This window comes from Poecilia mexicana, unplaced genomic scaffold (genome assembly GCF_051168715.1).
Source record: "Poecilia mexicana isolate PSO_F unplaced genomic scaffold, ASM5116871v1 scaffold_7, whole genome shotgun sequence".
NCBI lineage: Eukaryota > Metazoa > Chordata > Actinopteri > Cyprinodontiformes > Poeciliidae > Poecilia > Poecilia mexicana.
In genome coordinates this window covers 31,238,553-31,262,104 of record NW_028263376.1, presented here as the reverse complement: position 1 = coordinate 31,262,104, position 23,552 = coordinate 31,238,553, and the positions used below count along the sequence as shown (strand labels likewise).

The 23,552-nt window shown below is 40.0% G+C and overlaps 3 protein-coding genes across 3 annotated transcripts; 1 reads left to right on the top strand and 2 right to left on the bottom strand.

Annotated features, from left to right (window-relative positions):
- Positions 1-330: 330 nt before the first annotated feature.
- LOC106906806 (galactose-specific lectin nattectin-like) lies at positions 331-3,531 on the top strand. Its single transcript, XM_088007471.1, has 7 exons — positions 331-428; positions 549-614; positions 755-788; positions 1,512-1,606; positions 2,743-2,874; positions 2,999-3,110; positions 3,239-3,531. The coding sequence occupies exons 1-7, from the start codon at positions 336-338 to the stop codon at positions 3,301-3,303; spliced, it is 597 nt and encodes a 198-aa protein (XP_087863597.1). The 5' UTR covers positions 331-335; the 3' UTR covers positions 3,304-3,531.
- Positions 3,532-5,704: 2,173 nt separating this feature from the next.
- On the bottom strand, positions 5,705-14,300 carry dedd (death effector domain containing). The gene is made up of 5 exons (XM_014972241.2): positions 13,967-14,300; positions 11,718-12,342; positions 7,807-7,911; positions 7,508-7,645; positions 5,705-6,878 (listed from the first exon to the last, which is right to left on the bottom strand). Exons 2-5 carry the CDS (start codon positions 12,265-12,267, stop codon positions 6,472-6,474), a joined length of 1,200 nt encoding a protein of 399 aa, XP_014827727.2. The 5' UTR covers positions 12,268-12,342; positions 13,967-14,300; the 3' UTR covers positions 5,705-6,471.
- A 2,206-nt stretch (positions 14,301-16,506) lies between these two features.
- On the bottom strand, positions 16,507-19,941 carry LOC106906803 (troponin C, slow skeletal and cardiac muscles-like). The gene is made up of 6 exons (XM_014972233.2): positions 19,802-19,941; positions 19,275-19,305; positions 17,889-18,035; positions 17,628-17,742; positions 17,382-17,518; positions 16,507-16,703 (listed from the first exon to the last, which is right to left on the bottom strand). The coding sequence occupies exons 1-6, from the start codon at positions 19,823-19,825 to the stop codon at positions 16,672-16,674; spliced, it is 486 nt and encodes a 161-aa protein (XP_014827719.1). The 5' UTR covers positions 19,826-19,941; the 3' UTR covers positions 16,507-16,671.
- Between the last annotated feature and the right edge of the window lie 3,611 nt (positions 19,942-23,552).

Here is a 23,552-nt window from a genome sequence, read left to right as displayed (position 1 = left end):
CTCAGACTTTATATCTAAAACATCATTATGCATCCAGGAAAGAACTGAAATACGTCCTCCACAAGCCGTTGTATCCTGCATGTCGGAGGTTCAAAACCAGGTTAATATCATTCAGCCTGTCAGTATTTGGACTCTTTAGAGTTTGCAAACAGAACATTACTGTTGATAGAAGTTCACACATCAAGAACTAATTTATCTCCATAAACAAAGAACTTTAAGCCATCAATAGATGTTTGTTTCCTGCTTTATAAAATATGTTGCATGTCAAGAAATGCTTCTTGACAGGAGTTCCTGTAACAGCAACATGCTTCCTCGTTACAGGAATAAAACATGAAATGTCATCATGGGTTCTGCATTCCAGCATCAACTGGCTATTTAAGGTCTGTTCTCCAAACTGGGATCGTCTGTCAGGATTTAACGCAGCAAAGGTAACATCTGACAGCAGCTTCATTTTGATATTTTTCTTCTTCTGTTGAACCGAAGCTGTGACAGTCTCTGATGTTCAGGATGGATTGGTGTTTTTATTTAGCTTTAATGTCTCTCCTCAGATGGCGTCTGGCTTTCAGTTGGTGTTCCTCCTCGGCTCCATCATCGGCCTCTTGACTGTTAGAGCTGTGAGTAAAATCAACTGTGATTATTTCAGTTTTAACACTTTAAGATGTGGAGAAAATGACAGAAGGAGGAGAAACTCTGGACGAGAATGAGATCAGATCCAACGGGTTTCTGGTTCCGACTTTGTGTTTCTGTTTCACAGGCGCCGGCTCAAAGTGACGGCCAGGAGAAGGCAGGTTGGTGCTTCTCCTTCCTCCCAGAACCTGCAGTACTGGACTGAGCTTTACTTTTAAAATACATTTAAAAAAAAGTCTAGACAGGAAGCAGAAAAGCAAAAAGTATGACTTTCCATCATTCAATTTGTCCTTTAAATTAATCTGTATGGACCTCCTAAGGGGACACTTGAGTAAAAAAATGTAAAAACAAACTGTCCAGATACTGTCTGTTGCTCATCACACGTTAGTATCTGGTGTGCATGAGTTAGTATGAGGTGCACACCAGACCGTATCAGGAAAGTTTGTTTGTTTTTTTTACTTGAATGTCTTTTTGGGGACTCCATAAGTTTGGTTCAAAAATTTGAAAAACATTTTCAGAAAACTCAAAAAAGTCTAACTCTGAGAAAAATGCTCCATGTCAAATGGAGAACTCAATATTTCTAAAAGAACAGGAGAGAGACAGGCAGAAAATGTCAGAAAACGTAAGTCTCTCATGAAAGCTGGACTTTGTTGAAAAAAAAAAGTTATGAGGAGATTAAACTAGACAAGATATGAATGATCATTTCTATGAAATAAACCCAAATATTTTAGCTCGGTAAAATATTTACTGAGACATAAAAACATTCCTTATGTCTCCGTCATAAGTAATAAAACGGTAAGCATTGTGATAACTGGCTATTGCAGAAAACGAGCAACTAATTTCTACTCCCCTGACGTCTTCTGTCTGTCACCATTCTGTTGCAGCTGACTGTCCTGCTCGCTGTCCGTCGGGTTGGACACAGTTTGGATCTCGCTGCTTCATTTTCTATTACCAGTACATGAAATGGTCTGATGCAGAGGTAGGGGACAAAACTCAGCCAGATTCTTCTGGTGCTGAATGAGGAAGGAAACCAGTTTGGTGAATCCAATCAGCAGCTGCTTGCATGAATCAGGTTGTTGTCACAAAAAAACATCCGACTTCAACCTCAGACTGTTGCAAATCTTCAGATATGCTATCAGGAAGAACAGAAAAAACAAACCAGAAGCCTTTCATGGTTTGTAAATCTCAAGTTTACTGAGAACAATGGAACTGGAAACTTTGAGCACCAAATGAACCACAGTGGAGTTTTCCTAATACCCTGAGAAAAACACATTATCCCTCTTCCAGACTTTTAAAAGTAATCTATCCAGAATAAATAATTACATATTACGCTTCTTTTATGCTTACATCCTAAAATAACAGCAAAATTTCAAATGATTCAGGCCTTCCTTTTTTATCAAACCGGCTGTGTAGATTAATTGGTAGTTTCTGAGAGTTTGTGATTATAAAGAGAACTTGGTATCATCTGCGTATGGATGTACATTTATGAATGACACAGTTAACAGAAAAATTCATGAAAAATATGTGATCAAACACAAAACCCTGGAGAACTCCAAAACTAAACGTGTGTAAGGAAGAATTATTGTTTACATCAGTTCAAACATTTTGGGGCCAAAACTGTGAAGTTCAAAGTGCGAGTTGGCCACAAAACGTCCAGCATCAATGTAGGCTTTAAGTAGAAAGCATGGTGAGTTTGTGGTTTTACTGAAAACATCTTCATGAAAAAAGGCTTCATGAATGAGAAACAATTTATGTTGTACCAAACATTATTTTATGAAGATTTTATTTGCATATAAAAATTTTGGCCTAAAAAAACATCTTGGCCCAAGAGCTCTTGCAGCCTCCATTATAGAAATGTGAGCAGAGTCCAAGTTTTTTCTAGAAAATTTCTGAGATCAGTTTGTGTTTTTTCTCCCAAATGTTTTACTTTTGGAGCTCAAAAATTTCCAGTTTACTTTCTAGAAAATTTCTCAAAATTTCTTAGTTTTCTGGCAGAAATGTACTTCCTTGCTCTTTTTTCTACCCCTATTACGCCATCATAGACAAAACCTATTTAGATATGTGTTCTTAACTTAATGTCTTTCATTCAACCACATCCGATCCTTTGCCTTTCAGAAATTCTGCATTTCTATTGGAGGGAACCTGGCATCGATCCACAGCTCTGATGAAAACACCTTTGTCAGTGACATGATCAACAGAGCCTCCGGTTCTCGTAATACCTGGATCGGAGGCCATGACGCCGTCGATGTAAGTCTTACAGACACTCTGAGAGTTTGGTGCAGATCCTGCAGTCAGTGAAAAATAAACTGGTCTTCATTGTTGTGTTGTCACTACATTTTGTTGAATTTTATATGCTGATCTTTGTTACCAGGAGAGAAGATGGCTGTGGAGCGATGGATCCAGCTTTGAGTATGCGCACTGGTACAGCAACCAGCCAGACAACTCTGGAGGAAATCAACACTGCCTGGAAATAAACTATGGAGGTAAACAAATATTTACTTGCCTTTAAATTGTTTATTTAATCTCCTGTTTGCTGATAAAATTGGTGGATCATTCGTAAGTCAAACACTAAAATGACTGCTCATTTTTTCCCAAAAAATCCCCAAAACAGGAGACTACTGGAACGACATGCCGTGCACATACACCAGGCCCTTCGTTTGTTCCCAGGATCTCTGAGGCAGCCAAGAAGTTACTGAGTTACTGTTCAAGTCAAATTCAGCTGTGCACTTTTAATTTGCTACTTCTGTTCATGAAATTAACTCAAAGTGATTTTTTTTTCTTCTCATCTCTATAAAATTCTTCAAATAAAAATTTGGTTATTGGGATCTTTTATGTTGGACAGATTATTTCTTTCCTTAAGGACTTTAAAATCTGAATAAAACTGAGTGGTATGATTTGCCTGGACCTCTTTTCTATGACTTTTGAATTTTTCTTGAGGATCAGGTGAAAAGCGAGATACTTAAAGATCTCTTGATGAATACCCCCGGTTTATTTCGCATGACTTCCTTTGTGGATCAGAAAATGGAGCAAAGTGAAGAGCTATACATCTTTCAGCAGCTGCATTACGTCAAAGCCTTTAAAAGTCCCAGATGTTTTTGCAGCTGTTTTATGTCCTGACTGAAGGATGCTGCTGTGTTGCTGATGCATCGTCCACTTTAACTAAACAGATACTGTTTAGCCAAATAATACATTAATCTAATTTGTTTGTTGTTGTTTTAAAAAAAAAGACATGGTAGTTGGTGCTAAATAAAAGACTAATATGGAAATGCTCACCGATTTTAAACAGAAAGCAGCAAATTTGTGTGTTAAAATGTCGCCCCCTGGTGGCTGATCTAAAGCATTACATAGCTAACTCTAAAGGCTTGCAAACTGTCTTGCTTCCTTTGGTCCAATATTGATAATAACAATGTATTTACCGATAGGAAATTATACAAGCAATAGTCCACACAGTATGGAATTTACTATTTGAAACAAGATTAAAATTAGACTTTAAAAATGTGATAAAGGCCATATCTTAGTCTCTATTTTCTTATTGCACATTAAAAATGAAAAATTCTCTAAACATTCCTGAAATATAAAAACCAGACATTTTTTAAGTATCTGTGTTAGATTACTATAAAACATAAAATTATAACTTCTAACAAGTATAACGTTACACTTAAAACTTTAATATCATCTCAAAGTAGTGAAAACAGCAGATTTCTGAACTTATAAGAACAATTCTGGAAACCCAAACTAAACACGGGTCGCATGTAACGTCAATTTCTGGGAACTCTGTAACTGACAGCCATCTTAGTATGCGGTTGCTATTTTTAAATGGAGTTAATTTTATAAATATTGTTTGAATTTCTGTCAGTAATAAATATTTCAGTTTTATTGTGTGGTTTTAAAAAGAGCAAAGAGACAGATAAATCCCCATGCTCCCTGGAATGATGCTAACTAGCCTAGCATCACAGCGTCGTTACCTTTTTCACAGGGCGGTGAGGAGTTAGGCTGGGCTGGGTGGCTGGCTCTGCTGCTGACTGACCCATCTGTTGTTCAGTTGGCACAGGATACAGGGACAAGTTAAATGTGTGAATATCTTGGTAAATGTTTTCCAACATTGATTAAATGCGGGTGAAATGGAGATTAACAGTATGAAGCGGAGCTAACTAAGCTAACAGGTTCATACTCAAACACTAGTTTATCCAGCTCTCTTGGAGAAAAACTGGGTTACAAATTTACAACCTTGTTTGTCTTCGTTTTCTTTTTTTTCTTTTGAAAACCTATTATTTTATTGGTAACAGTAATTTCTGAACACGCGCGATACTTCTTCTGTAGGGTGTAGCTTATAATCTGTGTATTACTGCCACCAATTGGACAGAAGTGTAAACACAAGTTTAACTCACCCCGTCTTCAAAACCCTTATTGAATATTAATCAATTAAATTCTCTGCTAACTTTGTGCTTTTTAAGTACTTTATAAGTGCTTTAACTACACATTCTGGTTGATGCTTCCCTAATTTAGCAACCATTGTTACTGAAAGGCTTGTTGCCTTTTCCTTTCTCATGCATATTTTCTACATTTTATCAAGCATGTTCAACCTCTCATTTCTTTACAGTGGGCATTTTCCTACAATATTTAAACCACTATTAAGACTTGTAAGCCCAATCCTCAACCTATTCATCCATATTTCCTCTTGCCTCCTCATTATATTAGCCTCCTGCTGATGTCTGGATGTTGCTCCAATATTTCCATATATGTCATTACCTGTTCCTCCTGCAGCAAAAAACGCCCACAACATGATGCTGCCACCTCATACTTCATAGATAGGATGACACAAGCATCCGTTTCCTCTCCAAATGTAGCGATGGTCAGGGTTGCAACTACATATTATTCAGGTGGAAATCAGTGAGTAAACAAAACTGTCCCATTTAAAGCTATTTTTCAACATAAAGTTCTATTTTTCTCAAATTGAAAGTGAAATTTCTCAAAATGTTTCAAAAAACCCCATTGATTGATAACTGCAGATCTGCAACAAGAATGCCAATAAATGTGTCTTTAAATCAGTAAAATGATAAGAGGAATGTGAAACAGCTGATTTGTCTTCATTTATTTTTAAGTGTAGTTTCAATTTAAAAAAAACTCTGTGTGTAACATGAGTGACAGAATGAGGGAGGAAGGAGGTACAGGCTGAAAATGTCCGACGTTTTCTAATTAGAAAAATAAAACGACATCAGTGACAGACTTGGTTACACCAGGATGATGAGTTCATTCCTACCGTTTCAATCAAAGACACAGTGGCTGAAAATGCACCAATGTGATCAGTCATGTACATCAGATCCACAGAGGAACACCTCAAAACATCGGTAGTGTTTGGAACAATTACAGATTCAAATAACATCTGAGGCTGGCAGCCAGCTGTGCTCTGTGCCTGCTGGGAAAACGATGAAGAAAACGGTAAAACACAACTTCTAATGATTAACCTGATTATAACGAGCATCTTGCACTGAAAGCAACTTCACTTTGAGTCGGGGTGAAAAGTGTCGTTAAGAAAACAGCTGGAAAGGTCAAACATACAACGATGAGGAAGGAGGCTTAATGCACACGTTATTCCCAACCGGAGCGGAGGCGACGTTCCTCCAGACTGATGCCGGAAGGTTCCGCTCCGCGTCTCCTCACATGCGATGCTTACGGCGCCAAGTAGATATCCAATAAGATTAACTCTTTAGGAATAAATGGGCTTGAGGTTCCTAAGGTCCCTTCAAGCACACACATCAAAGAATACAACCACATCTCACGCTATTCTTTAAGCAGGAAGCACAGCGGCTCTGCCCCTCACCGCCGCCGCTGCTCAGAGTCCGTCTAAGACACGGCGTCTCGGTTCCCTACGCGTAGACTCCCTCCGCTCGCCACCAGGTTGCGCAGCAGTTTGCAGCGGCCGGCCAGGTAGTCCTCCTCGTCAACATTGACCAGCAGTTTGATGGCCTCATGGCCCACGGCCTGCTTTAGGGAATCCGTGATAAAGACCCCTTTGAGCGCCTCCAGCAGCGAGCCGTTGATGTAGTCCCTCCAGAAGGCGTCCAGGTAGGTGAGCTCCGAGAATTTGATGTCGCAGATGATGGAGCCCAAGTCTCTGGATTTCAGGATGGTGTTGGCCTGGTTGAAGCGCTCAAACTGCCGCTCCACCGCCTCCTGCTTGTTGGAGAAGATGTTCCCTTGGAGGGCCGACTCGTGCTGGCAGTACTCTGCGCGAACCCGAAGACGAATATCTGAAAAGGAACCGACATGAAAATGATCCCATCTCTGCACAGACATCAGAGTTTCCCCCAGTGCATTATAAGTCTGGCGGGCCTCCAGGTTTTCTTTCAGCAGACTAAGGCTTGCTAGTTTATTTGTTGTAATTTATCATGCGAATAATTGATTTATTGCTTCTTGAAACAGGCCATAGCATGATGAGTAAGTGAACACACTGGGAGGGTGAGGTCAGTCTTTTTTATTCCCTCTGTAACCACTGCCCGTCTTTGCTGCTCTACAATCTAACAACTTCAGCCAATAAAGTTGCTGGTGGACTGCCTTAGCACCCCGAGGCTGGCGATATTTCTGGGGAAACCCTGCATTGTTACTTCCTGTTGTCCTCTCCCTGTAACTGAGCTGAGCTCAACATAGAAGTCAGATTACATCATTTCTTCTTCTGTTGTGTTACATACACATCATACCACTGATTCCACACATCAGGACTGGCTGGCCTTGCTCAGGTTTATACGCTTATGTCCTGCATGGACATAAACATTCCTTCTCACTAATATAAGAGATAATATTAGATAATATTAGTGTTACATCCTCACTAATATAACGGCACTAACAGCCGCCTCTGAGCTGTAATCCTTTTCATTCTCACCACAGGTTTGTTTTTCTTTGCAGTCAGCAGATGAATTACTCCTTTTCCGCTTGCGGTGCGGCGCCGGAGGGCTCGGCTTGGTTCGGGGAGAGCCCACATGTGATCCTGATGGGGAGCAGCATATGAACGGCTGTGAACCTATGAAGTGGAATCATGTTTAAAACTGTTAGGAAACCATCTCAGCATAAGTTAAAGAGCTCTTTGAAGGAAAATATTGCTGTTTGTTGTTATTAAGTTAGTGTTTCTGCCAGTGGACTGCTGTAAACTTGGCGGGCGGGACGTTTCCCACGCAGACCCACCTGTTCTTCTGTGGGCTACGGCGTCTTTACACTGCTCTGATCCTCTGGGTGAAATGTATCGCACAGACGTTTCCTCCAGGTACTTGTCAACAGGATCTGGGCACACTGGAAACAACTTAGTTAGTAGCTGATTTCTAATGCAAATGTCCAAACTAATAGAGAAGAACCCAAATGCACCAGCGATCATTGAATGTTCTTAAAGAGACAAAAAAAACAACCTACAAAGGCTCAGAATCCAGTTCATCCTAAACTCTTGAATGTAAATCAAGTTTCCCGTCCCTAGATGGCAGCAGTGTTCAAATTAATCAACAGGCTGCCTGTTCACTGTAGAAGAGGAAGCAGCCTACACAGGTGTACAGAGGTGGAGGTTTGTGACAGTCCAAAGAAAAACAGCAGCAGAAGCAAGTAAAGCAAGTAATATTATGACTTTATTTTTGTCATTTAAAGAGAAAACTGTTAGTCTGGCCAAAACAGACCAGGTGAAAGCCTACATGACCCTCGAGGTTAGTGACTGCTAGGGCTGTAACGATTCCTCGAATGATTCGAGTACCTTGATTATTAAAATTCTTTGAGGAAAATGTATCTGCCTCAAAGCTTCGTTAAATTAAGTTTTATTATTTAGCGCACCGTGTTCCGCCCCGGTCATTATTTGTGGTGGGCAGCCTCTCACTTCCGCCTGAGAGTTGTTGCTACGTGCTAGCAGCATGACGGTGAAGTTTCCGGCGTTTTACGGGACAAATGAGCATCGTTAGTTGCAATGGCTGTACAACAGCTTTTGTGACGTCGTTACGTTTCAGGGAGAGAGAGAGAGAAAGAGAGACAGAGGGAAAGAGAGAGACAGAGAAAGAGAGGCAGAGAAAAAGAGAGAGAGATCTAATTAATCGTAAAAATTTCTGAGATTCAAAAGTAAAAAATTTGCAAGAAAAAGTCAGAAATTTTGAGATTAATCACAGAAATGTTCTAGAAAAAAGTCAGAAATTTCCCCAACAGCCTGAAAACAACGTCTTCAGGCGACCAGGGAGGGAAAATGGAGTTTCACAGGACGGCGGTTTAGAAAAGCCAAAGTTGAATAAAACCAAACCCTTCTGATTCAGCAGAACCCTTCCTGCAGTATTTTAGATCTGCTGGCCCTTTAAGAAGTTTCAGTTGTACAGACACCACACAGATTAATGTTTTATTCAGGAACAAGATGTTCAGGACTCTGGCAATGATGTGCAAGCGAAACGATGAGGCCCCACGACGTTACTAATGTACATCCTGGTTAAAAACAACCCCAAGACTCCACATGGAGGTACAGACTGCAAAGGGAACTGATTGGCCACAGAAGTTTGTTCCCATGGTGCGTTTCCTCTCAATTTACTCAAACTTTTACGGGTTTATATTGTGCTTTTAATCAATTTGGTTGGATGGATTGTCAATGTAAAAATAGAGTTAATATCAGCATAGCAGCGAAATTGTACTTATGGAAAATCCTATATTCAGGTTTAAAGTCACAGCTCGGTGTGTTTTCAGGACGATTTAGTATAGAATGAAATATGTTCAGTAAAACAAAAAATAATTTTCCAATTCTGACATGAATTTGATTTCATTTTATTCTACAAACTGACTGGATACCTGGTTCGATTGTTTTCCATTAATAAAACCGTAAAAACAGGCAGAGCCAACAAATGGATGGATACAACAATACAGCCGCTTGAAAACGATGCAGGCTGAAACATGTTTGAGTCACTTAGAGTTGTTTTGATATGGTGGCAGCCTTGTGTCCCAGCTGTACCTGAATGCATCAACGGAGATTCCTCCAACAGGATGTAAGGAGTTTGGGCTGACTGGAGGCTCCAGGTGGCTGGATTTGGACTTTAGCTGATTTTCCTCAGAGCTAACAAAGACGCCAGAAAAAGTTTTTTTCCCACCTAAGAAGTTTCACTGCAGGCTGAATGATTAAAACGGTTTCTAAATGGTTCCATCAGAACAACCAGTCTGCTATTCTATTTAAGGCCTAATGTTTTATTTTCTGCTTGGAAATCCCTTTATTCAGTTATTTTCTTCTCCTCCTCTGTATAAGTCAGCACATTATCGCCCCTGTGAGGTTGAAGTGAAAACTGCATCTCTATTACTGGACAGCAATAGTTCAGTTGAACTAAAAATATAATGAGAAGATGTTCATGTTTGTCCGTGAGGGCCAAGCAGAGCCACAGCGGCCTTTGGATGACCCAGAGGTAAATGTTTGACCCTCTTCCTGTTGGGTTTCTAAGAAAACCACAATGCAGGGAGAAAGTTTGTCTACATGAATTACATGAGAAAGTACTAGAACTAGTTTGGTACTGGAGTAAGTTGGCTGCAGATCTTCTAAGTGGATCTGAACTGATTTTGATTGATTTGTTTCATTTCTTTCAGAGGTTTTATGAGAATCAACGTTTCTCTCTAGAGTATAAAACACTTTTACAGCAGCAGTTTACAGGTTTCTGGTGAATAGCTGCGCTTACACTGATAATGTGTGCAAATCTTTGTCTATATTCTGCTAATGTTTGAAAAAAAAAACTATTTTGCAATTATGGTGTTTCCATTAAATAGGAAATTAAATTAAAGTCATACATGAATGTAAACAGTTAAATAAAATATATTCATAGCTCAGCCAATCAGAGCGTCTTACGCAGGCATTGGAGCAACAAGCCTGACGCACAATAATTCACAACTTTTTGTAAACTTTGTGGCTGCACACTGTCTGAAAAAAACAAAAACCATCCTCCAACTACTTCCTGTCGTCTTTTTTGTTGTTTCTGCTAGTAGTAACATCCGGCTGTTGATCATGTGACTAGTGTAATGTGAAAAAAAGTGTTTCCATAGCAGTTTTGCAAGATATATCTATTTAAATCTGTCTGAAAAACCACATTGTCCTCCAGCAAAAGATTTTTTATTAAAATATGTCAGTTTTTTCAAAATTGCTGTGTTTCTAGTGAGCAAATTTATTTTCATAATTCAAGTGGTGCAGTTCTATGGTTAATGGAAACACAGCTGCTGTTGACCCCTGGCCTCTTGCAGGCTTCTTTTTGTTATGCAGGTTCAGCTGTGAGAGAACACCTTCTTGATTGGCTGCTTGGAAGCTGCAGGAGAGCAGCGACCCTATTGGACCAGCAGCGGGACTGCAAGCCAATCAGTCACTGATGAGGCCCACCTGCACCATATATAGGGCTCCTGAAACATTCCTCCAGCGGGGCAGCTAGTAGGAAGAGGCTTTGTTAATCTGTCCCCCACCTTTGAGCAGTTTTGACACATTTTGGTTCTGCTTGTTCAGTTGAGCAGTTTTGATTTTGCTGTACTTTGTTTTCTCAAGCCAGGAGCTCATGTCTGGGAGGCTTGGTGCTTCCTTTGTGTGTTTTACCTTTTCCCTTTTGGGGTTTGAACATACTTTGGATTGACTTGTTTGGACAATTTGTAATTTAATTTGCACTTAATATTCTTTAGTTTGTTAATCTATTTTGGGTGTTAATTGGGTTAAACTGTATTGTGTTTTGGTTTTGTGAAACCTTCTTTTGTAATAAATCATTTTACGTTCCACTTGTTTTCTCTGGAGACATTTTTATGTTGCCACCACTGAACCCTTAGACCACAGGGGGGTAACAATCCAAATACTTCCTGTCGTCTTTTTTGTCGTTTCTGCCAGTAGTAACATCCAGCTGTTGATCATGTGATTAGTGTAATGTGAAAAAGTGTTTCCATAGCAGTTTTGCAAGATATATCTATTTAAATCTGTCTGAAAAACCACATCATCCTCCAGCAAAGGACTTATTATTAAAATGTCTTTTTTCAAAATTGCCGTGTTTCTAGTGAGCAAATTTATTTTCATAATTCAAGTTGTGCAGTTCTATGGTTAATGGAAATGCAGCTGCCGTTGAACAGAGACCGTAACTCACCAGTCTGCCGCTTCCTGAGGGTGACGTAAGGCAGGAGGTCGTGGCGGGTGATTATCCTCAGAAGCTGGAGAACGTGTCGAAAGTTCGTCTCGTCGCACCGTCCCTGGCGTTCCAACGCCAGCAGGAAGTCTCTGCCGCTCCTGATGCCGCCGCGCTCGTACTCGTCAATCACGTCGACAAACAGGAAGGACAGCACCCTGACGTCCCTGTGAGTTAGCTGGGCTCCGACTATGTCGAACATGCGATGGAGGGAGTACAGCCCATGGGAGTTGTCTACGGCCTCCTCAGGCCACGGCTCAAAGGCCCCGTCTTGTCTGGATGAGCCGGAGTTTGTGGAGCGAGCGGAAATGTTTCTGTTGGCCGTCTGGTCGCTGGGTGCCGCCACACTGCGGCAGCCCCGCCTGCCTAGCGACGCTCTGTGCTCCAGCGGCCCGCTGTTCGCCCGGCTCTGACTGGAGTCCACCCGCAGCTGGGAGTGAGCCGTGGAGTTCGGGGCCAGGTGAGCAGGAATACCGGCATTCGGGATTGGTTGTTGTTGTTGTGACGTCATCTCCAAGGTCGGTAGAGACGAGAGACGTTAGGATCCCACCAACTTCCACGGCGTTCCTCTGCTCCAACAGACGAGCTGATGAGACGAAAGCATAATGCAGGAAGAGTAAAACTACTTTTCACCAGGCTGAGCTGCTGCAAAGCTACGTCTTCATGCTCAGTTTCCGTTCTTTACTGAAACACCTTTTTATTGCGCAGTTGTTCATACTAATTAAATTATTAGAGCAATAAATCAATCAATAGTAGGACTGGACAATATTATTGAAAAACTTATAAGCGGTAAAATAAAACGTAAGGTCTTCATCTGTTTTCGTCCAGAATAGATTATGACACCTTTGTTTCCCTCAGATTCATTTTATTCAGTTAATATACAAAAAATAAAAATCACATTGTAAGAGGAAAACAGTCTGGAATTTATTTATATTGGTCACATTTTTTAAACACTTCCCACAGCCGCTGTATGCACCAGACTATTTCAATACCAAGTAAAGAAAAGAAAATAAATTTTTAAATAGAGTAGGAATATATCTTACTTATATTGGGGGGGTTGGGGGGTTTTCAACATACACGCACATACTGAACAATATTTTTTTATTTTGATTACCTTCCTCAGTTGCAAATTCCATAGTAATCTAATTTTAATCACTGTACAAAACATAACAGTATTGGCCGACGTTGGACATTTTTTAGTTAGTGCTGGGACTGAATTAAAATTAAATCTAGATAATTTCAGTGTGTAATTAATTGTATTTTAATAATTTCCAGCATTCCTTTAGATAATTTTTAAAGTAAAATTTAACTCCCAGTGTGCTGAGAGAAGCCACACTTTGAAAGCCATCGCAATAACGGATGTTTCTTGTGCGTCAGATTTACGGGTGTACCAGAAACGAACAAATACAAAGGTTCCGGCGGGAACCAATGTTTATTTCCATCTGGTTGCAGTTTGTATTTCAACATGAGGAGAGTAAGGGGCTGGTCATGTGACGGGGATGAATGCAGAGCAGGACTGTTGGGTGTTTAACTGGAACAGAGAAGCAATGTCAGCGATGTTGCCATGTTTTCACCATGTGTACAGAAGTTAATATAATATTGGAAGATATCGGGTAGCAGCTATAACAGCAATAATGGCTCAAATTTCTATTGATCAGTATTATCTATTCTATGTTTTCCAATATTTCCTATTTTAAAATCTCTTGATCTTTTTTTTTTTTTCTTTGAGTGAATCTGCATGATCACACTTTCCTTTGACTTGCTGCTGGTACACCTGAATTTCCCCATTGTGTTCTTCAATGTTCAATGAAGAACATTTCTACTGTATTCTTTTCTAAAATATATATATATATATATATATATATATATATATATATATATATATAAACAGCTGCAAGGCTGAAGCTAAATGATTCAACATGCCTTCTTACGTGGGAAAATAAAAATTGATATGTCAGGTAAAATAGATTTAGATGATAATTTATATCGGTGTACAGAAATGGTCATATAACTTAATATATGTGGATAAATGGTGTATTTAGCTGTGACGAACCTCTGAGCTGAACACATGTGATGGGCTGTGGCTGTTTACTGACGCTGCTAACAACATTTCATTTCTGTTAGCTGACAGCGACAGATAAACTACCTCCAGGCAATAAAACGCACAATCCACACGCAAACGTCTCCTGCAGGTGACAGTTTTACTTTACCTCGAGTGTTTTGGGATGATCCAGATGAGCCTTAGACAGCAGGAGTCCGCGTTGGATAAACAACATGAAGCTAGCTGCCCCTGAGCTGTTAGCAGCTTAGCTTCTTCTCCAATAAAAACCGTCAGCTCCGTTCTGCGGCTGCGCTGCGGTTCACTGAAACCGGCCAAACCATAGCTTAAAAGCGGACCGCGGGGCAAACAGCGTCCTGCAGAACAGGACACAAAGGTAATGCACTTGTTTTGGTCCGGCTATCGACATCACAGGGAAATTGAGCTAAAAAATTTTCGGTGTTGAGGTAAAATGAAAGAACTTCCTGGTCGCACAGCGGTTGACTTCCGGGTTTCAGATTCAGGTTTTTTTTTTTTTCACTTGACCGAAACAACCTTTCGAATTTGACACAAACAAAAAATTGGAAATACAAAAACAGAATTGCTCAATATTAAATAAAAAAAATTTTAACTGTAGTTTTAATTACTGTAAAATTATCTAACAGATATCTTGTTTTTGCATTTTTTGACACTTATGTTTTTTTGGGATGAAAAAAAATGTTGTATCAGACAGACAAATAATGCAATTTTAAAATAATGACTTCATTTATTAATGAAAACTAACTTTCCAAACCAAGCTAGCCCTATCTCAGCTTAATAAGTCATAAAACCACAGTTTTTGGAAAGTTGAGTTCATTTTCACTGAATGTGGCTACTAGATGAGTAGAATCAAGAAATCACTTAAATAGAAAGAGCCTGAAAGATGTCAAAAAGCTACAAATCACCACCCCAGTGGGAGGAAAATGAGGAATGGATGGGAAGCAATGTAACTGACATCTGCCAGTCATAGAGCTATTCCTAAAGCTTTGGGATTCAAATGGCCACAGTGATAAAGTAGCTGGAACGGAAGTGAATCGTCTCAGCAGAGGTCAACCAACCAAAATTACTTCAATAACTCAACAATGACTCATCCAGGAGGTCACTGAGGAACCCAATAGGCCTCACTTGCCTCAGTTAAGGTCACGGTTTATGAATTAATTACTAACTACTAAGACATTTTATCAAAGAAAAATCTTAAAAATCTACAACTTTTGAGGGGGGAAATTTTCTGGACTTATGACACAGAAACTGAACTTTCGGAACAGTTTCCATCCTATTACATTTGGTGCAAAACTAACACAGCTTCTCAAAGAGTATAAAACAAATAGGTAAACATGAAACATGAACAGTCAAAGTCAGGCCTTAAATCTGATTGGTGTGCCTGAACTCCATTAAATACCGAGTCATTTCAAATAGAAACCTGATGGCCTTTGGCAGTAAACTGAAAATGGGTTTTCATTTTTCAATAGGATCATGACTCACAGCAACAGATACTGCTGCTAAAGATACATAAAATGTGTTGGGGCAAGCTTCTAAAGTCTGCAGGACACTGGCCCTAAAGATCTGGAGTTTGGTCTCTGATTTAGGGCGAATGGTCAATGATCCCTGTATCCGCTCCAACCCTATGAAATGATGCGGGAGGAGACTAAGCACAGTTCTTTTGGTAAAATTGGGTTTTACAAAGTGTTAACAGCTGGGGTGACAATAATTGTGTGTGGAGATTTTGTTTAAATATTTAATCACGCGTCTTTATCAGCGGTGCTAATAACTGTGGGTGATGTTTTATGTCAGTATAATGTCTAAATATAGAATATCATTTTGTCGGAAACTTAATCAGCTCTACACCTTTTATTTAATTCATTTCATCATGTTAATGACCATAGCTGTCAGTTGGTGCATGCTGGTTCTCACCTTCTCTTTCTTGGACAAATAATTTTCCAGATGTCTGAAACAATCAGCATTACCTTCAGAGTTTTTCCTATGTTTATCTCTGTTCTTCCTGTAGACCCTCGGTCTGTTGCCTGGACAGAAGTCACTTTTTCTGACCTTCTTGATATGAAGCAGCTGTCTGGAAGTCTCCATCTCACTGCCCATACAGATACATTTATATCGACTTCTGCAGATCCTCGTAAAGCTCCGTGGGGGACGGAGAGACGTCATCTCAACAGGACAGTTCTGGAGCTTGCTGGACTCTTTTGGACATCATAAACTGAACCTCTTATCTTGAATCTAGATTATCCGTTAAACTGTTCTTTCAGATGGAGTGTTTGTGGATGTGTGGCCATTTTGACACAAAGCAATGCTAATAACAGACATTTCTTTGTAGATAATTCCTAGCAAAAAAGGACAATAACTTAAAATGCATCAGTCCTTCTGTTTTGTCAATGAGTTAGCCAATTAGATGGACGAAGGACATTTTTTGCCACTTCACCTGTGATCATGAAATTAAGTTTGAAGGTGGAGACAATACTGACTTCGATTATGTTCCACCTATTTACAATTTTTAAGAAATTTACATTATTTTACACACCTGGTTTAAATGAATAGGAAGGGAACTATCTGCAAGACCCTTCAAAATCATTGGGATTAGGGTCATTACCTCGATTCTGCCAAGCCTGAGAAAACCTAGTGTCATGTTATTTTTTGACATTATATTAATATGATAATCCAAACGATTATAGCAATGATTTTATTGAAAAGTCTTTTCATATGCACTTTGATTTCATACTGCTGTCAGAAGACAATGTTTGTAAAGAAAAAGTGTAAACATGTCTTCAGGAATGGACTTTGATGACATTTGAAGTGAAGTGTTGTGAAGGGAAATGCCACCAGAGCTCTTTACTCAACACCTTTCATGAACTCCAGGAACTCTGCCAGAGACAAAAAACACAGAATCTGTTAATACAGCTTATTTTAGACAGGCATAAATAAATCCCAGTTTGTGCAAAGCTCTTTTATAAATGGACTTTATCAACTTCCGGTTCAAGCTTTATTCCTTTTTCGGTAACTTTAGCTGTGACCCGACATTGGACTCCGATGTTCCAGAGGGTTAGAGACTACAACTCTCCAAGAATAGCTGCAATCTGCAAATATCTGAGATCACCTCTAAGATGTATAACTTCCTGTTAATAAACCAATTACACCTTAATATGCATGAATACATACAGTGGAAACGTCTTAGCACTAACATCAACTGTCTTCTTTATATCTATTCTTGGAGGTTCAGCCAAGCAGGGAACTAAATGTCATTCCTGGATTTTCCTCTTTGCAAACATCAGCCAACAGTATTTCTGCACTGTCTTTTGAATATTTAAGTTATGTGCTATGAAAAAATCTGCAAATATTTTGAGATGCACAGAAAATCTGTGAATAGCCAAAGGTCCAATCAGAAATGTTTTTTTATCCCAATAAGGACTATTGCTTTGAGTGACACAGACCACTACATCACAACCTCAGTCATCCCGGACAAAGGATGCAATATTAAATACAGTTTAGTTATCAATAATTTTCTTTTTCATAACTTAGAGTTGTGAGAAAAAGATCAGTACCATCATAATCAATCTTCCCGTCATTGTTTTTGTCTCCGTCTTTCATCAGCTCCTCAATGTCGTCTTCCGTGATGGGTTCTCCGGTGGACTCCAGCATGCTCTTCAGTTCTTCTAAGTCGATGTAGCCATCCCCGTTCCTTAACAAAAGGAAATCACTGCTTTAAAGTTGACTTAAGGATGAGTCAATCTTCTAATCTATTTCTTTGCCTCTCCCTAGAGGAGAATGACCATTTAAATAAAACCTACTTGTCAAACATGCGGAAAAGTTCAGCCAACTCTTCTTCTGATTTCCCTTTGCTCTCCTCCTTCATGCATCGGACCATCATAACCAAGAATTCATCAAAGTCTACTGTGCCGCTCCCTGTGAACATAAAGCCTGGTGTTATAAAACTACTTACATCTTGGTAGTATCCCTAAGCTCTTCTACCTTTAAATCATCCAATAAAACAGAAAAGGTATTTCTACTTAAAATGGGGTCAAAGGACAGGCAACAAAATGGCAACGTACCATCCTCATCCACCTCATCAATCATCTCCTGTAACTCCTCAGGAGTTGGATTCTGTCCGAGCATTCTCATCACCTTCCCCAACTCTTTTGTGCTGATGCAGCCATCTTCTGCATCCTGAATGAAGATGTCAAAGGCAGCCTTGAATTCTAGAAGAAACACAGCATTGCATGTTTGAGGACCAGGAACTTTCTGGTGAGGTGTGGGAACAAGCCATGGCAAAAAAAAGAAAAGAAATGCATTGACAACTACAAATACACTGCAAACAAATCAACCAAAAGTTACCTTCTGCTCCAATGTTCACAAGCCTTCTGAACCCATTTGAAGGCAGAACCAGAGCTTTGGGTCACATTTTGGCTGTTCAGTTACATACCAGTCTTCACTACATGAAATGGGATGGCATCTCTTGTACTTATTATTCCAATATCAAGTTTCTATGGGCTTTGTGTCACCCAAAAGTGAACTTAGCAAACCATATTGTGACTGGACAAAACTTTCTGGAGATTCAAGGACCGACCTTTCAAATGGTTTTACAAAGGAAAAGCTTCAAACAGAGAAAGGGTTAGATGTGTGAAACATTTGTTGTCATTAAATACTTGTAAGTCTTTAATGACTTACAGGGACCAGTTGGTCTCTGTGGTCCCTGATAAACCCAGAGATACTCTACAGCTCCTCCAGTAATGTTCCCAGACTAGAGGGGTGTATCACCATGATTGACATGATTGAATTTAGTCCTTTACCATTAGCTTCTGCTAAATACCATGTTGGTATAGCTCTTTAGTGGAACTAATGTTTATGATTAGTGCTTTAGGGTTAGCACAGCTAACACTTTAGCTAGCATTGCTCACCACTGATAGTTTTATTTCCATAGGCCTTAAAAAATAATATTTGTTCAAATTTACTAACTCAGTCAAAGCAGAGCACAAACCTGAATATTTGAAATGCTGTAGGGGGCGCTACACATCTAATGTACTTTTTCACTCAGTCATTTCACCTTAAAGACACAGAGCTCTGCAAAGAGCCAACAGTTCAGCGAAACGTAAAAGTTTTCAGTTTTTCTGCTAAGTGTGGCTAAAGTCACAGACGGATGACCCCGATTGAAACACAGGCTTCCTGCCCTGAGTGGGCGGGGCCAAAATGTTGGCTCGGTGATGGCGGAGGATCCTCTTTACACCAAACATGGCCGACCTTAGAGCTGACTCCGTTAGCTTTCAGATTACTGTTAGAAGACTCAATACATGTGATACTTTTTAATCTCTGTTTAGAAACCTGCGTAGATTAGAGATATTATTAGTGTCAAACACAAAACAGTTAATGGAGACAAACATCATGATAAATAAAATCAGTATTTTAAGTCTGTTTTAGTCTGGCAGTTGCAGTTTCCTCACCATTTTTCTGCTCCTCTGTCAGGTTCTCTACCTGCAGATGAGAAACAGTTATTTTCCTTCTGTGTGACTGTTTATCCACCTCTTCACACTGCAGTAGGACCTCAGTTCTTAGTTTAGCTGCACTGTAAGGCGACACGCGCTGCTTCAGCCGCTGCTATTCTTGTGAGGTTTGTGGAGCTCAAGTGGCGATCTGTTCCTCACCAGCTGTTCATTGTTCTGATGTCAGTCACAGAAACCAGACCTCTATCTGCTCTGTAGGCGTCTATTTCTGATTGCATTCACAATAAAATTTACATTTTGAGCTGTTAGAAAATGGTTGATGCAATAAAATTAAAATTGAAGTTCATTGTTTGAGATGTTTGACCTTAGCGTAGCTGGTTGGAAGCAGATTTAATTTGTAGCTATTAATTTCAAATTGACAGGAATTCCCAACAAATCTCTAAATAAATATTAACCGAAACATAACTTCTTTTACCCCATGAAGGAGAACAAATTAGCAGATCATACTACCGATTATCAGAACTCACCGCTGCTTTATACACGTCATCCATGACTGCTGGTCGGTTCTGGACTCGGCCACACTGCTACCTTCAGAACCAGGACAAGCTCTGGCAGGAATATGTTGCTCTGTCTGCTATGTTGGCTCATGTGGCATCTAAAAAAGGTTCTGGCCCAACTTTCATTATCCTATGATAGTGGAGGGCGGGAGGAGTGACAATGAAGAAGAGAGGCCATCTATAAATGGAAGATAACAGAAGAAAACTAAAAATAGATAAACACTGTGTGCATGCAGCCTTATGGTGGATGTATTACATCAGGAGGCTCATTCTGACATATGAAATTATGATTTTTACAGAAAAGAGACACAATGAAACAAAAGGCCGTACAAATTAGCTCTGAATCAGTAGCACAATCTACGGAATGAAAGCAAAATTAAATCTAGTTTGTGGCAAAGTGCTAATGTTTCAACTCTTACGGTACAGTTAGCAAGAAGGTGACACAGCCAAACGAAACATCTGGCAAAGTGTAGTATGACAAGAAAAAGAGATAGAACCTTGTTCCATCCTGACTGTGAAGTACGGGAGTGGCAGCATCATGTCGTGGGCTGTGTTGCTGCAGGAGGAACTGGTAATGAAATAACATCATGTGGAAATGTTGGAGCAACATCTAAAGACATCAGCAGGAAGGTAAAGCTGCAGATGGACGATGACTCAGCAGCCAAAGCAGCTTCAGGACAACAAAATCAATGTTTGGTTCTGATCTCTGGAGAAATTATGGGTGGATCTGAAAATGTGTGTGAACAAGAAACCCCATGAATCTGACCCAGTTCTGTCAGGAGGAACGGAGCAGAACTCCATCAAAATACAGTGAAAATCTGCTGGAAGGAAACAAAAGGTTTGACCCGAATCATCCAGGTCAAAGGAAATGCCACCAAATACTGAGGAAACGTAAACGTTTGCTTTTGAAGTCAAAAATAAATAAATCTGAACAATTTTTTCTCTCATTGTTGTGGAATTTGGCAAATAGAAATAACTTATGATTCTAAACAAGTTGGGTCTGATTTAACTTCACCCTGTTGTCATATTGAGTCTGTTTGTTTTTACAGCATACTGATACCATTAAAAGGGTCACTGTAATTTTACACATTCAGTAATGGAAATTATACTGATTCTTAAATAAAAAAAACTCTTCTTGGCTCTATTTACTGTCCTGCAGGCCTGTGAGTTTATCAGATATAGAAATAACAATAGTTACACAGACGGGGTTATTTTCAGCAGGTGTCCTTGACAAAAAATAGTTGTCCTTTTGAAATGGGGAGGGCGACGGAGAGTTTATGGTAATAAATGTCAGAGACTCGCACTATGCAGAATCAGATGGCAAAGAGCAGCAGCTGCACAGGCCCTCTGAGCTCCAGAGAGAGGCTATGTGAGCCTGAAGAACTGCTTTTTACCACTTAAAGTATTCCAAATAATTAAAGCTAATCCCATTGATTATGCATGTGTTACTTCCAGGCCAGACTAATTTATCATCAGGATGTCCAAGAGGCTTTTTGCAAAGCTTCCAGCTAATCTAAAATGCCAGTCAAGAGCTCTGATGGCGAGCATTAAGAGAAATCATGTATCTTCACTTTTTACATCTTAAAAGGGTTTAAACTAGACTTTCTACACAACAACTACCAAACTTACTAGCGGACCTGCTAAAGATACATAAGATGCGTCAAAAATAATTGCTCATTGCAGCTGCAAAATCTGAAGTGGATAAAGGAAATAATAATAATAAAAAAAGTAATTCATAACTTCCTTTTTGTTCACAGAAAATGAAAAATCAAAAAGTTGTAGCATGGATTTGCATTATTAGTTGGTTTATGCTCACATAGTGCCATTTTATACCACAAACAAGTAACTATGTTACCTTCAGTTTTTGTAAAAAAAAAAAAAAAATGCTACTCATCAAATATGAGTTAAAGAAACTACTTTGTAATTTACTCCTTGAAATTGGGCCTCCATTTCTTTAAAAACTCCTGCTCCTTCTGAAGCTCCGCCTACAGGAAGTCATCCAACATGGCTCATCTGTTAACCCGTTAGCGTTTTTTATCAGCGTAGCTCTGAGAAGTAGCTCCTATAATGAGCTCAGCACATCCACCAGGTGTTTGCTAATTGCTGCTGGCTAGTCTGAAGGAGCTTAAAGGGGGAGGAGCTACACCTCAAAGGCGGGGCTAGGTCCACCCAGGCGCTCTGCACAGCTGAATGGTTGCCATGGAGATTAAAGGATGCATGAAAGAATCAAATCAACACATCCAGGTTTGTTTTTGATGAGGGAATAACATTATAACATAACGGAAAATTTTAAAAAGAAAAGAGTAATTTTTTCATAATATTGCCGTTTTAGGCCACCGTTCTACCTGTCCTACAGTTAATTTTCTGTAGAACAGGGTTTCCAACTTCAGTCTCCAAGGGCTTCTGCATGTTTTAGTTCTCACCCTGGTTCAGCACACCTGGATCAGGTGACGGCTCTTTGGCACCAGGCCTCTGCAGAACATACTGAGCGCTGACCCCGTTTTATTTGATTAATTTGAAGGTGAATGCTGCCACCTAGCGGCCAGTGAATGTTATGGCTGCGGTAAAATAAATCCAAGTCGTGAATGAGGATGATTGCTTTCAGCAAGCCAGAGCAATCCCCCGGTGTACTGGTGCAGGAGCTTTTGACTGGTCAAAGTGGGAACAAATCTAGATTTAAGGTTTTCAGGAAACTGGTGTTGATTCTGAAAGCTTTGTCTTTCATGAGAGTTTTTATTATTGTTAGTTCCTGATGCTGACATAAAATGATCAAAAACATCAGCAGGTGTTGGTCTCTAACACACACACACACACACACATGCAGGTTCTGAATGTTTCAGATGTTGCAGTCATGCTGTCTGACTCACGTTTCCTCCGTTTTGTTCTCTGTTCCTGGGAAACTATCATGTCGTATTAAAAATGAAACAAGACCACAAGCAGACAGAGAACCAAGTGTGCAAGAAAACATGAGTACTTTTAATAATTCAGGGCAGCTAATATAAAAATGAGCTTGTTGCTGAATGAGACACCATTGCTGTCAGTAGGAAACAGACATAAACAACGGAGGACCTGTGATCAAATCACCAGGTTGCACAAAAAATGTTACAATTTTCAGCAATTATTCTTGCAGTCTTTAGAGACAAAAGGTAAAAGCTTCAGATTTATTTCTAATTCTGTATATTGTTATTTTCTTTGTTGAACAGAATCCAGAAGAAGCTCTTTTTTTTAACCAGGAAGTAGAACCCCAACAGAGAAAGCAGCAACTGAGAGCAACCAGCTTTGCTGCTGATTCTATGACCCTCAAGTCAGGACAGATTTACATCTGATTGGACCGCTGATGGCGCGTCTGACCTACAATCTGCTGCATTCTCTCTGCCATCTCCATGGGCAAAGGTTTCCATGGGAACAAGCCCTGGGCTCCTTTAATCTCTTGTTTTGCAGCCCTCACTCATCTGGAGGCAGGCTGGATTCCTTTTTGTCAAGCTCATATTCTTCTGCTCTATTTCCTCCCAGAGCTCTCTCTCTCCCTCTCTCTCTCTCCCTCTCTCTCCCTCTCCCTCCCTCTCTCTCCCTCTCTCTCTCTCTCTCTCCCTCTCTTCCTCTCTCTCCCTCTCCCTCCCTCTCTCTCTCCCTCTCCCTCCCTCTCTCTCTCTCCCTCTCTCTCCCTCTCCCTCCCTCTCTCTCCCTCTCTCTCTCTCTCTCTCCCTCTCTTCCTCTCTCT

Coding starts and splice junctions, on each gene's coding strand:
- LOC106906803 (XM_014972233.2), bottom strand. CDS start 19,825: ATGGATGACGTGTATAAAGCAGCG. Junction 18,036..19,274: donor GACAGAGGAGCAGAAAAATG/GTGAGGAAACTG, acceptor TGTTTCTTCTAG/AATTCAAGGCTGCCTTTGAC. Junction 17,743..17,888: donor TGATGAGGTGGATGAGGATG/GTACGTTGCCAT, acceptor TTATGTTCACAG/GGAGCGGCACAGTAGACTTT.
- LOC106906806 (XM_088007471.1), top strand. CDS start 336: ATGTCATCATGGGTTCTGCATTCCAGCATCAACTGGCTATTTAAGGTC. Junction 429..548: donor CAGGATTTAACGCAGCAAAG/GTAACATCTGAC, acceptor GTCTCTCCTCAG/ATGGCGTCTGGCTTTCAGTT. Junction 2,875..2,998: donor GAGGCCATGACGCCGTCGAT/GTAAGTCTTACA, acceptor CTTTGTTACCAG/GAGAGAAGATGGCTGTGGAG.
- dedd (XM_014972241.2), bottom strand. CDS start 12,267: ATGACGTCACAACAACAACAACCAATCCCGAATGCCGGTATTCCTGCT. Junction 7,646..7,806: donor CGTAGCCCACAGAAGAACAG/GTGGGTCTGCGT, acceptor TCCACTTCATAG/GTTCACAGCCGTTCATATGC. Junction 6,879..7,507: donor CAAAGAAAAACAAACCTGTG/GTGAGAATGAAA, acceptor GTTCCTTTTCAG/ATATTCGTCTTCGGGTTCGC.